We start from the raw sequence: 14,739 nt of genomic DNA, 5'->3' as shown, positions 1-14,739 counted from the left end.
CCCACGGCCAGCTGCCCTTGGGGCAGGTGCTGGGGCAGCTCATGGTCACCATCATCCCGTGTCCCTCCCCCTGCAAGGAGCGGCTGTCACGGGGACGGGACCGTGGGGCTGGGATGGGGACAGCACCCTAGGGATGGGGACAGGACCGTGGGGGTCAGGACCGTGGGGACGGTTTTAGGGGGTCATCATGGGGGGCCATGGGGCTGGGGGGGGGGAACGGGACACACAAGACCATGGAGCTCAGCACTGCGGGAAGGTGATTGAAAGGTGACAGTGGGGCTGGGACCAGCCCCAGCAGGGCCCCAGCTTGTTCTGGGGGGTCCTGGGGACAAGGTTATGGGGTGGGGTGGGGCTGGGGGGGAGCTATGGGGCAGCAGCAGGCAGTGATGGAGGCACACACGTGAAAGCAGCTTTATTGGGGTCAGCGCTGGGTGGTGATGGTGGTGCCAATGGCCCCGGCCAGCACCCATGGGGGGGGGCGCTGGAGAATGGGCTATGGGGCAGGCCATGAGCCAGGCTATGGGGCCAGCTGTGGGACTCAGAAGTGGACGTAGGAGAGGATGATGTCACCCTCCACCTCCAGTGTGTCGACATGGGGTCCCAGGGGCAGGTGGTGGGAGAAGTTGCAGAGTGGCTGCCCCTTGGCAAACACCTTGAAGCAATGGTTCCCACAGCAGATGGAGAGCTGGGGGGGTGGGGAGAGTGGTCGTGGGCAATGTGCACCCTTGTGCAAGGCGTGTCCTCATGCGACACCAACACCCACCCACATGCAACACCTGCCTGGTGCAACACCCGTCCTCCTGCCCTGTGGGTCTTCATGCAACATGAACCCTTATGCAACTTCCATCCATGTGTGATGCTCACCCTCCTGCAACACAATCCCCTCATGCAATTGATCCCCTCCTGCTCGTGCAGCACCCACCCACATGTGACACCCATGCTTGTGTGTGTCCTCTCCTGTGCACTCACGTCAAAGTAGCAGCTGCGCTGGAAGGGGTTGTGGGGCAGATCCTGCTCCTCTGCCCCCCAGACACCGACACCCCCCCACTCCCCAGCAGGCTGTTGCGTACCACCACCCCCTTGCCCAGGTGCAGGTTCAAGTGCAGCAGCATGCCCCAGGACCCGCCCACAGGTTGATGTGGAACCTGGGGGGGGGGGGTGGTGACAGTGGGGGGTCAGGGTGCTCTGGGTGCTGGGCACCCCAGGGAAGGGGGTGGGGGTCCCTCCCCCCCATTACCTTTCGGCATCAGGGGAGAATGAAGCCCTTCACTACAATGATTTTCTTGGGGATGAGCTTCCCCCCCGGATGGTGGCCACGAAGGGCACAGGCTGGGGATGGGGACAGGACACCCCCCCCCCACCCAGCCACCCTGTGTCATGTGTGTATCCCCCAGCCGGGCCGCCCCCCCCCCCCCCCCCCCCCCCCCCACCGGGTGAAGGGTGGCTGTGGAAGAGGAGAGAGTGTCAGTGGGGGACAGGGGGTCTGGGCGGTGCCCTCCTCTCCCCCCCCCAGCACTCACTGGCAGGTTGCTATGATGGTAGGGGATGGTCTGCGGCCTGTCCTGGGGGGGGGGGGGGGGGGGGGGGGGGGGCAAAAAAACATCTGGGTCCTCTCCAGGGTGACACCCCCCACCCACCCCCCACCCCCCCCGCCCCCCAGGACTCACTGGCATGGTGGGAAGATATATGTATGTTCCCTGTGGAGAGATGGGGCAGAGGTGAGGATGGGGGGGGGGGGGGGGGGGGGGTAGGAGGGATATGGGGATCGGGGGGAGGTGTTGGGAGGCCAGATCCCCTGATTCCATCCACCCCCCCCCCCCCCCCCCCCGTGTACCCCTATAACCCCTTGTGTGCCCACATATCCCCTTTGGGACCCCCCCCCCCCCCATATATCCCCTGTATGCCCCTGTATCCCCCTTTGGGACCCCATATATCCCCTGTGTGTGCACATACTCCCCTCTGGGATTCCCTATAACCCCTTGTGTGCATGTATATTTCCCCCCCCCCCTTTGGAACTCCATATCTCTCCTATGTGTGCATGTATCCCCCTCTGAGACCCCATATAGCCCCTGTGTGTGTACATGTACTCCCCTTTGGGTCTCTATATACCCCTGCATGCCCATATATCCCTCTCTGGAATGTCCATATGCTACTGTGTGTCCATATACTCACCCTTTGGGACCCCCCCATATACTCCCTACATGCCCATACATCCCCTTCATTGCCTTTTGAAGCCCAATGTATCCCCTGTGTGCCCATGCAGCTCCCTCTTTGGAATGCCATATACCCCTTTGGGACTCCATATACCGCCTGTGCCCTTATGTCCTCTTTTGGAACTCCATATATGCCCTGTGAGCCCCTATCTCCCCATTTGGGACTCCTTATATCCCCTTTGGGACCACATATATCCGCCTAGGAACCCCATATATGCTCTGTGAGCCATTATATCCTCCTTTGGGACCTCATATACCCTCTGTATGCACATATATCCCCCTTGGAGACCCCATATACCCCCAGTGAGCCCCTATAGCCCCCTTGAGACCCCCTATACCAGCAGAGCCCACCACCCCCCTCCCCCATCCCCGCACCCGGTAGGGTGACAGTGATGATGAGCTCGAAGGGGGTCCCAGGCATGAAGGGGTGGAGGTTGTGGCACTGCTCTGGCCCCCACTGCCCCCCCATGGCGGCTGTTCAGCACCGCCTGCCCCTCTGTCCCAAACGGGGGTTCAAGTGCAGCACTAGGTCAGCCCCTCCCCTGCCCCACTCACCAGGTTCACATGGAACCTGCAATGGGGGAGGGCACATCCATCCTGCTGTCCCTCCAGCCCTGCATCCCCCCTGCTCCCCGTCACCAGCAGCCCTCCATCCCCCCCCCCCGCATCCCCCTCACCAGGCTCGCCCCAAACCTGAGAGGACACGCAGCCCCCCCCCACCTGTCACCCATCCCCCAGGCTGTGCCCATGTCCCCTCCATTTCCCCCTGTGCCCCCCCCATGTCCCCCTCCCATGTCCCCCTGTGCCCCTCGTCCTCCCCCATATCCCCCATATCCCTTCCATGTCCACCATATCTCCCTGTGTCCCCCACCTCCTCCCACCCATGCACCCAAGAGGGTGCACATGTGCATGCAAGGGGACAGCAGACCCCCACCCCCCATGTCCCTAGGGTCCCAGTATCTGTCAGCGTGGGGGGATATAACACCTTGCACATAGATGGTCATGCCAGGCCAGAGCCCCCCCCCCATCACAGAGGCCACATATGGCAGTGGCTGGGGGAGGTGGGGGGGAGCATGAGGTCAGCAGGGTCCCCACCATGTCCCTGGGGGGGACAGGGACAGGACCCCAACCCCTAGGTCCCCATCCTGGGGGGGGGGGGGTGACAGGACCTCCAGGGATGATACCAACCGGGTTGTAGGCGGGCTGGTAGCTGGGCACAGGGACGAAGGCCATGGTGACAGTGATGCCGGTGCCAGGCTGGATGCGGAGCCCACAGGCGCCAGGACTTTTTTATAGCCCCAAATCTGAGGTAGGGCCCCTACCCTGCCCCACCCAGACACGTGGGTTCTCACACCAGCTCGGGGTGGGGGGGTACAGCCCAGACCCTGGGGCCTCAAACCTGGGGGGGGGGCTGACCCACCCTCCTGGGTGCTTGGGGTTCCCCCATTGGTTTGGGGGGACCCCTTTGTGCCCCCCACATCCACCCCAGGAGGGCAGGTCCCAGGTGGTGGAGGCAGGGTGGGGTCCAGGCTTTGCTCGGTCTGCAGCATGCTCATGTTCCAGGTGGCCTGGGGACAGGGATGGGATGGGGATGGGACACTCTGGGGGTCTAAGATGTCCCTCGGTGTCCTGGTTTCAGCTGGGATAGAGTTAACTGTCTTCCTAGTAGCTGGTACAGGGCTATGTTTTGAGTTCAGTATGAGAAGAATGTTGATAACACTGATGTTTTCAGTTGTTGCTAAGTAGTGTTTAGACTAAAGTCAAGGATTTTTCAGCTTCTCATGCCCAGCCAGCGAGAAAGCTGGAGGGGCACAAGAAGTTGGCACAGGACACAGCCAGGGCACCTGACCCAAACTGGCCAAAGGGGTATTCCATACCATGGGACGTCACATCTCATATATAAAACTGGGGGGAGTGGGGGCGGGGGGGATCGCCGCTCGGGGACTAACTGGGCATCGATCGGCAGGTGGTGAGCAATTGCACTGCACATCATTTGTACATTCCAATCCTTTTATTATTGCTGTTGTCATTTTATTAGTGTTATCATTATTAGTTTCTTCTTTTTATATTCTATTAAACCATTCTTATCTCAACCTGTGGGTTTTGCTTCTTTTTCCCCGATTTTCTCCCCCATCCCACTGGGTGGGGGGGAGTGAGTGAGCAGCTGCGTGGTGCTTAGTTGCTGGCTGGGGTTAAACCACGACACTAGGGGACAAAGACGGGCACAGGGATGGCAACAGTGTGGAGACAGGGACGTCATCACAGTCAAGGAGGGGGAACAGGGACGATGAGGGAGGGAGCGTGGCAGCCTTTTGGGGCCGGGAGTCCCGGCAGGAGGGGAGGGGACCGCTCACCACCTAACAGAGGCTCTTGGGAACAGGGTGGTCCTGTGAGCAGAGCAGGTTCACCTTGGTGCCCTGCACAGCCACGGGGCTCCGGGCTGCGATGGCAGTGGCCACTTCCAAGGCTCCCTGCAGCAGCGTCTCCTTATCGGCAAACACCCGGCTGCGGGCAAGAGAGGGGCTGCCAGTGGGGACGGGCACCCCAAGGGGTGCACTGGGGACAGCCCCAAGGACAGGGTCACCTCCCAGGGGTGGTGGTGGGGGGCTGCAGTACCTCACCAAGCTGGAACTCTGCGCTTCAGGGGCCATTATCTTGTGGGTGGTGAAGGCCAGTTTGTTGATGAGACTGCAGGGGGGTTTGTGGGGTGAGACAGGGTCCCCTTGAAGTCCCCTCCCCTGCCACCAGCCCCGCCGGTGTCCCCCTCCCTGGCATCCCCCCACCCACCTCTGGCTACCCATGATCTTCGGGAGATGCTGCAGGGTGCCCACGTCAGCCACCAGCCCGATGTCCACCTCCTGTGGGCATGGGGACACGCGAGGGGGCACAGGGACGTCCAAGGAGACACGGGGACGTGGGGGGGGGGGTATGGGTGCAGTAGAGGATGTCACAGGCAGAGATGAGATCAACACCTGCCAGGAAAAGACCCCGAGCCAGTGGTGGGGGAGACCCCAGCCCGGCCCCCCCCCCCCCCGTCCCAGTCCCAGCTCACCTGCGCCGACGCAGGTGCCATGCACTGCTGTGATCACTGGCTTCGGGCACTGCAGGAGAAATGGGCATCGGGGGGGGTTGGGGAACAGTCTCTCCCCCCCCATCCATCCATCCATCCATCCAACCTTCTCCAGCACCGAGAAGGTCTCCTCGTACTCGCAGATCTTCCGGCGCAGGTTCCAGGCCTTCCTGGCCCTGTCCTCGCCCTCCACCATCATGAACTCGCTGCCCATCCCCATCAGGTCAATCCCTGCCTGGGGCCATGCCATCACCCATTCCTGGTTGGGGTGCAAAGCCCCCCCGAGCCCCCCAGCCAGGGCTGAGACACCCCCAGGCCTCCTGGTGATGCTGAGATGCCCCTGATCTCCCCTGGCTGGGGCACAGGTACCCCAAATACCCCCACCCAGGGCAAAGTTACCCCCAATCCCCCTTGGCTGGGGTAGAGATACCCCCAGTTCCACCCAGCTGGTACCAAGATGCTCCCAGTCCCTCCCAGATGGGTCAAGATCCCCCCCCCCATTTCCCCTGCTGGGGCTGAAACAACCCCCCAATTCTGAGATCCCCCCCAAATGAGCCAAAATCCCCGACCCCCCCCACCAGCCGTGAAAATCTTCCCAGCACCTGAGATGACAATGGCATGGCAGGACAAGTCCTGGCCAATATCCTGGAAGCACTCTACCATCTCCCTGTGGGAACGGGGACAGCTGGGGATGGGGTCTGGGGGGCCATGGGGGAGTCCCTAAGTGCCCCCGTTACCTCCAGAACGTCATGTTCATGGCGTTCCTCTTCTCAGGGTGGTGGAGCTCCACGTGCAGGATGCGGTCCTGCTCCAGCATCACCCGCAGCATCTCAAAGCTGTGGCCGGGCAAGCACCACTCTTCCGTCTCCGCCAACATCAGCCGAGCCAGCACCCGAAGTGCTGCGGCACCCAGCCTGTCACTGGGGCACTGGGACCCACTGGGGAGGGACTGGGAGTCCCTGGGGAGGGGCAGGGACCCACTGGAGAAGGGCTGGGGGCACTGGGATGCACTGGGGAAGGAGTGGGAATACCCAGGGAGGGACTGGGAGTTGTGGGAGAAGAGCTGGGGGCACTGGGACCCACCAGGGAGGGACTGGGAGTCCCTGGGGAGGGGCAGGGACCCACTGGAGAAGGACTGGGGGCACTGGGACACACTGGGGAAGGACTGGGACCCAATTGAGAAGGGCTGGGGGCACTGGGATGCACTGGGGAAGGAGTGGGACCCACTGGGATCCACTAAGGAAGGACTAGGAGGCACTCGGGGTACTGGGAAAAGACCCCAGCATCCGGAGGGGCCTCAAAGGGGGCATGGGAGGGGTCATGGGCAGGGGGGGGAGTAATGGGGACCCCGGGGATCAGAGCACACAAAAAGGGGAGACTCAGGGGGCCGTGAGGTCAACTGAGGGTCAAGGTTAGGCTGGGGGTCATGGGGGGCTCTAGGCCACGCCGGAGGGTCCCCGTGGGGGGGGGGGGGGGTAAGGTTAGGCCGGGGGTCACGGGGGGGGTCGGGGCCCCCCCCACTCACATCTCCCCAGCAGCCCCCACAGCCCCGCCGCCATCACCTCCGTGCAGTCCTCCACGGGCCGAGGACAATTAGGACGACGGCTAGAGCGTCGCCCCTTCCCGCCACGTGACCTGCCCGCAAGGGGGCGGAGACTTCCGCCCTCCTACCGAGGCGGAAGTGCCCCTGTACCCTCCTCCCTACCGAGGCGGACCCCGGTGCTGGGGGGGGGGGGAGGGGAGGTGTGTGAGGGGTGTTGTACAGAAACCTCCCCCCTGCAGCTACACCAAACCCCCATACTCCACCATTGCCCAATATCCCCCAAAACAGGGGGGGGCTGACCCCTCCTTCCCCCCCCCCCCCCCAAAAGGCCCGGTTTGTTTCCCAAACGAGTTTATTGAAAGGCAGGAGGTCAGCGGGGAGGGGGGGCACTGAGCACATGTACAACCATTCTCCTTAAAAAGGGGGGGGGCTGCTGGAAAGGGGGGGGGGGGGGTCGCCAGGCAGTCACTACTGAACATCAGCCTTTAAAAAAACATGGGTTTGAGGAAAAAAAACAGGGATTTGGGGGGGTCCTGGTTAGGAGGCATGCTGGGCGGTGGAGAAGCAGAGTTTCAGCGTGTAGGGGTACGGCCCGTCTGGGGGAGAAGAGAAAGAAGGGGGGGGTTAGCGGGGTGCAGTTTGGAGGGGGGGCCCCCCCGCCCCCCCCCGGGGGTGACTTACTGGGGTTCTTCATCTGGTAGTGGTTAAGGAAGCCGAGGGTCTCCAGGGCATCGCTCTTGGAGTCCCACTCCAGCAGCCCCGAGGAGCTGCGCTCGCCTGCGGGGGGGGTGTCCCTTCCTCAGCCCGGCAGCTGCGGCGGCCGTGCCGCCCTGCCCCCCCGCACGCCCCCCCCCGGGGCAGGGAGCACCCCCCGGGCGGCCGCTCCCTGCCCCCCCACACTTACTCTTCCCCGAGAAGACCTTGACAGAGGAGGGTCGCTTCACACCCAGCTCGTCGCAGATCTGGGGCACAGAAGAGAGAGAAAAAAAAAAAAAAAAAAAAAAGAGGGAGAGGGGGTGAGGAGGAGGAAAAGGGAAGATGAGGAAGAGGAGGAGAGGAGAAGGAAAGAGAGAGAGAGGAGGAGAAAGCAGCAAGGAGGAAAAAGAAAAAGGCGGCAGGAGGAGAAAAAGGAGAGAAGAAGGGAGGAGGAAAAAGAGGGAGTGGAAGAGAAGAAAAGGACAAGGAGGCAAAGGAAGAAAAGGACAAGGAAAAAGAGGGAGAGAAGAAGCGGGGAGGAGGGGGAGAAAAAAGTGGACACAGGAGGAAGAGGCAGATGCGAGGAGGAGGGCAGGCGGGGGTCCACCCCGTACCTCATAGAAGTTGTCCTCGGTCACCTCCAGGGGAGCGTTGAAGAAGTGGAGGACGTTGCTGGGGTGCTGGATCCTGTTCTTGGCTGCCTGCTCAGGGGTGGAGAAGCGGTTGTTGCGGGAGCCGCTGAAGTCCTTGTAGCTGCAGGATCCGTCCTCCAGCCCGTAGGACTGTCCGGGCATGATGGCCTGTTGCTTGGAGACGCTGCCGGGGCAGGGGGGGTGCTCAGCATGACAGGCAGGGCTGTCCATCGCTCCCCCAACCCGGCCCAAGACCTACCAGACATTGAGCTTCTGCCCGAACATGAAGTTGTTGTTGAGGTGGGTGATGGCCCGGTCCACAGCATAGCCATCTGCCATCTCCACCATGGCCGCCCCCGGCTTGCTCTTCATGAACTTCACCTGGAAGGGAAGTGGTATAACAGACGATCCCCCCCCTCCGTGCCCAACACACCCACCCCCCCCCCCGTTTACCTTCTCCACGTTTCCGTAGAGGCAGAAGATGTTAAAGACGCGGTCGCAGTTCATCTTAGACTGATCCAAGCCATAGACCATGAGAACGGGGCTGTCGGCGTGGGGGCCATACTCCGGTGGCGGTGGGGGTGGTGGTGGGTGCCCATACTGGGGGCCATACCGACTGGGTCCCCGGCGGTGCCCCCCCACCGGAGGGCCCATCCTTCTCCCTTCATAGTGGGGTGGCGGGGGCCCGTAACCCTCGTCGTGGTAGTGCCCGTGGTATCCGCCATGGGGGCCTCCTGTGTGGGTAGAGGGTTGGAGACCCCCCTGGCGTCGCGTGGCTCCCCCCCCCCCCCCCGAAGGGTGCCATACCGTACTCTGCAGGGTGGTCTCCCAGGAGTGGGGGCTGCCGCTGGCGCTTGTTGGGGTTGCCACCCGGGTCTCCTGCGGGTGGAAGGAGAGGTTAGGGTGGTCTCGGGGGGGGGGGGGGGGAGGAAAACACTGCTCCCCAGGGCGCCAGGGGCCCCTCCAGTCCCTGACACCCAAGCCTGGCCCCAGGGAGGCTTTGGGGATCCCGCAGCTACCCCAGGAAGGCAATGGCGGGGCTGGCTCCGAATCCCCGCGCCCAGCTCCCAACCGGGACCCCCCACATCTCCTCCCTGCGGAGACTGAGAGCCCTGGCTGGAGCGAGGGGGCCGATCCTGGGAGAAGAAACCCACCCCCACCTCCAATCCTACCCCCTCCCTCCCGCCCACCAGGGACCAGCCCTGGCCCCCCTAAGCTGACTAGGAGGGAGGTGCGGCGAGGGGAGCGCCCCACTCCGTGCCCCCCGGCCTCTGGGATGCTGCTAGTTTCTACACAGCCATTTAAAAAAAAAAATTAATGTACAAAAAGGAAAAATAAAAATGTAAATTAAATAATAAAAAGTGGCAAGACATCTCCCCACCCTGACAAAACGGGAGAGGGAGCAAGACTGGTACAGGCAGCAAAGCAACAGCAGTAACAGGTTAAAACGAGCCATCACATACAAGGCATAAACACGCTCATGTCACCGTACAGTTGCTCTTCTCTTCCCTTTACACGACCGGGTTTCATACAGGTTTATTCCGAGTCAATTACAAAGATTGAAAAGGGCTACTTACAGCGGGAGTACAAAGTACAATGTCCATTGTCATATAAAAATTCTGTATTTCTCTTACCATTGGACGCTTCAAGAGTGAGTTAGCACAGTTCTGAAAGATGGCGTCCCATCAAACATACACTGCGACCCTGCATCACATGGTTTCAGAGTCATAAACACAGGTCAAAGGCACAAAACCGCTACAATTTTTCTTTAAAAAAAGTAAAATCTTTTTTTTTTAAAAAAAGGTCTCACAGATGTTTTGTCCTCAGAAGGTACCGAGAGAGAGGACATAAAGGTGTGATAAATGAGAGTGTTCCTCCGTGTTTCACCTCCTGCAATTTGTGTTGTGCTGTAACAAAATGGTGCTTCTGGCTCTGTGTAGCTCTTTCCCATGTGCGTGTCTCCTCTGTAATGGAAATGTGTCTCGGCTCGAGCGCCAGCCCCACACAGCCCCAGCTACGGCCTCCTAGGGACCTGTGTGCCCTTGGGGTTGGGTTGCTTTGTGTTGGCTGGTTTGGTGGTGGTTTTTTTTGTTTGTTTGTTTGTTTGGTTTTGGTTTGGTTTTTTTGTTTGTTTGTTTTGTTTTCTCCACTTGGCGCTGATATGGTGGCAGTTGAGGACTGCAGGAGAAACAGCGTAAAGCAAAGGAACTGCCCTCCCAAACCAAACCGTGCTGAGAGCAATCCTAAGGTCTTGGAGGGCCTCAGATCTACTCCGGTCTCCGGTAAGAGCGCTGCTGGGCTTGTTTTGAGGACCCTCTGGGCTGTGTTTTCTAGTTCTGTGTACATTCGTGGGTTCGGTTTGGTCTGGTTTTGGTAAGTAAAGGTAAATGTCTGCTGTGGCATGCTGCGCCTCTTTCTCTCTCTGTGCTGTAGATAGTCCTTGGGCCACGGTGTTGTGTCCTTGATGTAATGAGCTCAAGCTGCTGCTTGTTTCTGGATGCTGCGTGTTTTCTCCAGTAAAGGTTTCTACACTGTGTGGTGTGAGGAATGTGCAGAGGCAGGTCACGGCCCGTTCGGGACTTCCGCTGTAGTACGGTCCCCGGGGTTATGTGCAAATGACTGCTCGGAGCTGGGAAAGGCCACGTTACCGCACCCCACCCGCTTCCCAGTGAGCCCCCTCTCGCCCCTGCAGCTCTGCACATCTTCTACATATGTACCTGGCAGCAGAGCTCTGCCCCTGCCCCTCGCTAAGTCATGTAATGCCATTGCTTGCGTCAGCACCTGAACGGCTCTGCAGCTTCGAAAAGTGGGGGTGTCCGGCAGACGGTAGCTCGGCGGCTCCCGCAGTGAATCCCAGTCCCCCCGAATCCCCCATGCCCGCCGTCCCTCCTCCCCCATCCTTGCTTTGAGCAGTCAAGGCCACCCAGCACCAGTACCCCAGCTTTAAAACATGAAGCATTTGACTTAAAAATAAAAAGAAAGAAAACATCAAAAAAAAACCCCAAACCCTGTCGCCGAGCTCCTCGTGCGGGGCTGACCCTGCACAGCCCGACATGGAGGGCATCCAGCTGGGAGCGGGAGATGTCCACTCCTGTGAGCACAGGGTTTTTTTGGGGGTGGGGGGTGTCTTTTTTCCCCCCACCCTGTCTCAAGCTCAAGGGAGCCGGTGTCTCCCCTCTGGTTTTACAGATGGGCCAGGTGCCACCCCCCACCAGGCCAGGGGCATTTCCAACTCGCCCCTCAGCTCCAGGAAGGTGACGCGGCCCCGATTTGGCAAATCCAGTTCGGAAGATGAGGCACGCAAAGAGCCAGCAGCGGGGCATACACAATAAAGCAATGGCACTTCCCCCCCAGCCACCGAACCACCAGAAACTCATTAAATATAAAAAAACCAACCGCATATCGCTGGTGCAGACTCCCCCTCGCTTCACACACCTGACACCGATGCTTCCTGACAAGCAATGCGCAGAACAAACCGCCGAGAGAAATCCCCGGCCATCGCCACTCGGTCTTTCGACTCAATTCGACCCCACCCCCACCCCAAGCCCCCTCCCCGTCGAGCCCACGCCAGCTCCAGCTGAAGGTACGGGCAGGCAAATGGCATTACATATTGTGGGTCAGTATGAGAGTGCTGTGCCCGACCGCGTGCGTAGGTACAAAGCGCTTCATCGGAGATTACCTTGTCCGCTGAGGTTGGGGTTGGTGTAGTCCCAGGTATCCTGGTCGTTCTTGAAGACATTGAGGCGCGTGGGCTGCGAGAAACACCCGGAGAAGTGTCAGGCGTCAGCGGCATCACCCCACAAGGGGTGTGCGCTGCCAGTGGGGACGCTTACCTTGGCATATTCGATCTTCAGTGTGCAGCACCCGGAGTAAATGTCGGCCCCATTGAGGGATGCCTTGGCTCGCTGGGCGCTCTGCACCGAGTCAAACGTTGGCAGCGTTAAGGATGTTTACGGAAATGAAAGTGTCTTTAGGGAGGGTTTCGCTGTCTGGGAGGATGGAGCCGACCACGCCGTGTGTCAGGCGTCACTCCCCAAGCACACAGATAATTTGGGAAACCCTCAGCTCCCTCCCTGTAGCTGGGCAGGACACGCCAGAGTGTGGCTGAGGCAACCAGTCTGTGGCAGAGCCAAACCAACCCACAGCAGAAAAAACACAAGAAAGGTAGCCCCAGGCTCTTGGGACACAGAAGGATATTCCACCATGGCCTGGACGCCGTTTTTCCTGAAAATAACGATCCTCTGCACGGGGCCGCAGGGGTTGCAGATGGTGTAGAGCACGTCCTGTGGGACAGCAGAGGTGAGAAAGCGTGAGGGACCTGGCTGAGGCACAGCAGCGGTGCCCCAGAACCCCCCTGAACCCCCCCAAAGCAGCATGTGCCAAGGCTGGGAGAGATCTGCGTGCCCAGCTCCGCGTTCCCAAAACCCTCGGGATCCCCTGGCGCATCACCCACTGTCGTGATGGAGTAGATGGGGTTGAGGATGGTGAAGAGCAGGACGTTGTTGACACCCCTGGAATCATCCGTGTCCCCGGGACGGGATATCTTCTGGCTGGTGGAGTAGTTGACGAAGGCGGGGTGACCAGCGATGTAGATCTGGTTGTCGGCTGCATAATTAACAGCATTGCAGGCGCCAAGGATATCCTCAAACTCCACCAAGGCTTGTCTCTTCTTGGGCATCACCACCACGTAGCTGGGACAGCAAAGGCCATGGTCAGACCGACACTGCGACGCCACCGCTGCGTGCGTCCCCCAACGCATCCCCTCACCTGATGGGGCCAAACTCCTGCAGGGCCTCCACGAGATCGGCCTCCACGACGCCGTCGATCAGCCCCCGGATGTGCACCACCGGGGAGGCAGGCGTCTTGTGGGGGTCATCGTAGTTGTCCTGGCAGGAGAGGAGGAGTCAGCTCAGTACTTGGCCACTGTCGGCAGACTCTCAGCACGCCCTCTGCCCATCACCGCAGCTGAGAGTCCTGCCTCAGCAGTTAAAGGAGGGAGCAGTTTTGAACTTGGTGCGACCAAAGAGCCCCCAGCGCTGCGGGGGGATGCAGGCAAAGACCCTGCAGACCCCTGCCTCCCCCGAACCTGACCCCAGAGGCTCTGCAGGCCCCCGGGGTCCAGCCCTGCCCCTCGATAGACGTTTCCCCTCTCCCTGATGGTGCTGAGCGCTCCGTGGCCTGACCATGCCAGGGCAGACCCTGTCCCCACCCCAGCCCTGACCTGAGCCCCTCCGAGGCCTTGACCTGCCCCATGCCCCCCCCCCCAGGCAATCCCTGACCCCCTAAACACCCCCCACACCTTCTCCTAGTCCCCCAGACCTACCCTGCCCCCCATTTCCAGCCCCCTCTGGCCCAGCCTGCCCCTGCTTTGACCACCACCCCCCCCAGGCCCCCCACAAGCCCTGCCCCATACACTGTATTTACCCCCCTCCGAGGGAGACATTTTGCCCCCTCAGGCCTCGTCCTGCCCCCCTACTCGCCCCACTCAGGCCCCGCCCGGCCCGGTGCCACCCCCCACCATGATGCCCACCCCCTCTCCCAAGGACTCCACCGTCCCCCGGCCTCCCCCCGACCCCGCTCACCGCTCCGGCAGAGCCGGGCCCGCCGCCAGCCCCCCCCGGCCCACCAGCCCCATGCGGCGGCGGCTCCGCGTTCTCCGTCTTCTGGCGCTTGGGAGCGCGGCCGCCCTCGCCGTAGTAGCGGCCCGAGCCGCCACCGCCGCCTGCCGCCATCTTCCCCATCTCGCCCCCACGGCCGCTGCCCTCCACGCTCTGCGGGCCCCGCCACCGCCGCCGCGACATGGCGCCTCACTCCGCCGCACCGCCTCCGCCACGCCCCTATTGGCCCGCCCCCCCCGCCACTCAAGGCGAGGCTCCCGGCCCATTGGCTCACGGCGCTGCCCCTCCGTCGCCGGCCCCGCCCTCCACCGCCATTGGGCCCGCCGGCCCGCCAGCCCCGCGCCCATTCGCCCGCGCCTCTGCCCGTCAGCGGCGCCGCCGCCTTCCATTGGCCGCTGTCCGCGTCCGTCCGCCCGCCCACCGAGCTAGTTGGCTGGAGCGACTGCCTGTCTCAACGACGCCCCGCCCTTCTTCATGGCCCAGCACTCAGACTCCGCCTTCGTCTACCGCCTCTCCGGGTGCTCCCAGAGGGCCTTTCAGCAGAGGCTCGTCAGGCTATTGGTCAAAGTCAACGCCAAGCCACCATCCTGGACTCTAATTGGCTCCTCTCATGCCCCTCGCAGCCTCTTCAGCCTCTCCCGCCAGGACAGCCTTCCACCTACTGGCTAACCCTCCCGTCTATCAACCCCCGCGCCTGCCGTCCCGCGCTCTGATTGGCCGCCTCCCCCAGCCTTCACTTCGGATTGGCCCGCGCCCGTTGGCGCTGGCCCTGCCCACCGCACCCCCTCAGGTAGGGACCCCCCCAGGGCCTGGCAGGACGCAACCAGGTTTTAGAAATAAACCGCTTTATTACACAAATACCGGGAGAAAGCAGTAAAATGGGGGGTTCACAGTCTCCATGGCGACAGTGGCGGCCGGGGGGAGCCCCCCCCCAGGCTGTGCGCTGCTGCCGGGGACAGCCCCAGCA

General features: G+C 61.6%; 2 protein-coding genes across 6 annotated transcripts; both read right to left on the bottom strand.

Annotated features, from left to right (window-relative positions):
• Positions 1 to 3,740: 3,740 nt before the first annotated feature.
• On the bottom strand, positions 3,741 to 6,573 carry LOC115338167 (delta(3,5)-Delta(2,4)-dienoyl-CoA isomerase, mitochondrial-like). 4 transcript variants are annotated; one of them, XR_005931916.1, is made up of 6 exons: positions 6,021 to 6,160; positions 5,862 to 5,950; positions 5,266 to 5,314; positions 4,835 to 4,901; positions 4,568 to 4,718; positions 3,741 to 3,781 (listed from the first exon to the last, which is right to left on the bottom strand). XR_005931916.1 is itself a non-coding variant. In XM_041121894.1 (6 exons), the coding sequence occupies exons 2-6, from the start codon at positions 6,158 to 6,160 to the stop codon at positions 4,571 to 4,573; spliced, it is 516 nt and encodes a 171-aa protein (XP_040977828.1). In that variant the 5' UTR covers positions 6,161 to 6,362; positions 6,435 to 6,573; the 3' UTR covers positions 4,326 to 4,570. The 4 variants fall into 4 exon arrangements, 3 of the variants coding, with proteins under 3 accessions (XP_040977828.1, XP_040977826.1, XP_040977827.1); XM_041121894.1 differs by lacking the exon at positions 3,741 to 3,781 and adding an exon at positions 6,435 to 6,573 and having other exon boundaries at positions 4,326 to 4,736; positions 4,830 to 4,901; positions 6,021 to 6,362; XM_041121892.1 differs by lacking the exon at positions 3,741 to 3,781 and having other exon boundaries at positions 4,326 to 4,718; positions 4,830 to 4,901.
• A 657-nt stretch (positions 6,574 to 7,230) lies between these two features.
• LOC115338182 (heterogeneous nuclear ribonucleoprotein L) lies at positions 7,231 to 13,984 on the bottom strand. Of its 2 annotated transcripts, none has more exons than XM_030006635.1 (13): positions 13,737 to 13,984; positions 12,922 to 13,040; positions 12,608 to 12,845; positions 12,352 to 12,437; positions 11,988 to 12,084; positions 11,834 to 11,906; positions 8,962 to 9,033; positions 8,608 to 8,888; positions 8,414 to 8,535; positions 8,137 to 8,338; positions 7,731 to 7,788; positions 7,508 to 7,603; positions 7,231 to 7,422 (listed from the first exon to the last, which is right to left on the bottom strand). In XM_030006635.1, exons 1-13 carry the CDS (start codon positions 13,953 to 13,955, stop codon positions 7,364 to 7,366), a joined length of 1,722 nt encoding a protein of 573 aa, XP_029862495.1. In that variant the 5' UTR covers positions 13,956 to 13,984; the 3' UTR covers positions 7,231 to 7,363. The 2 variants fall into 2 exon arrangements, with proteins under 2 accessions (XP_029862495.1, XP_040977824.1); XM_041121890.1 differs by having other exon boundaries at positions 7,232 to 7,422; positions 7,508 to 7,637.
• Positions 13,985 to 14,739: the final 755 nt, after the last annotated feature.

The sequence above is a fragment of the Aquila chrysaetos genome, unplaced genomic scaffold (genome assembly GCF_900496995.4).
Source record: "Aquila chrysaetos chrysaetos unplaced genomic scaffold, bAquChr1.4, whole genome shotgun sequence".
NCBI classification, from domain to species: domain Eukaryota; kingdom Metazoa; phylum Chordata; class Aves; order Accipitriformes; family Accipitridae; genus Aquila; species Aquila chrysaetos.
This window is presented reverse-complemented; position numbering and strand designations above follow the sequence as displayed.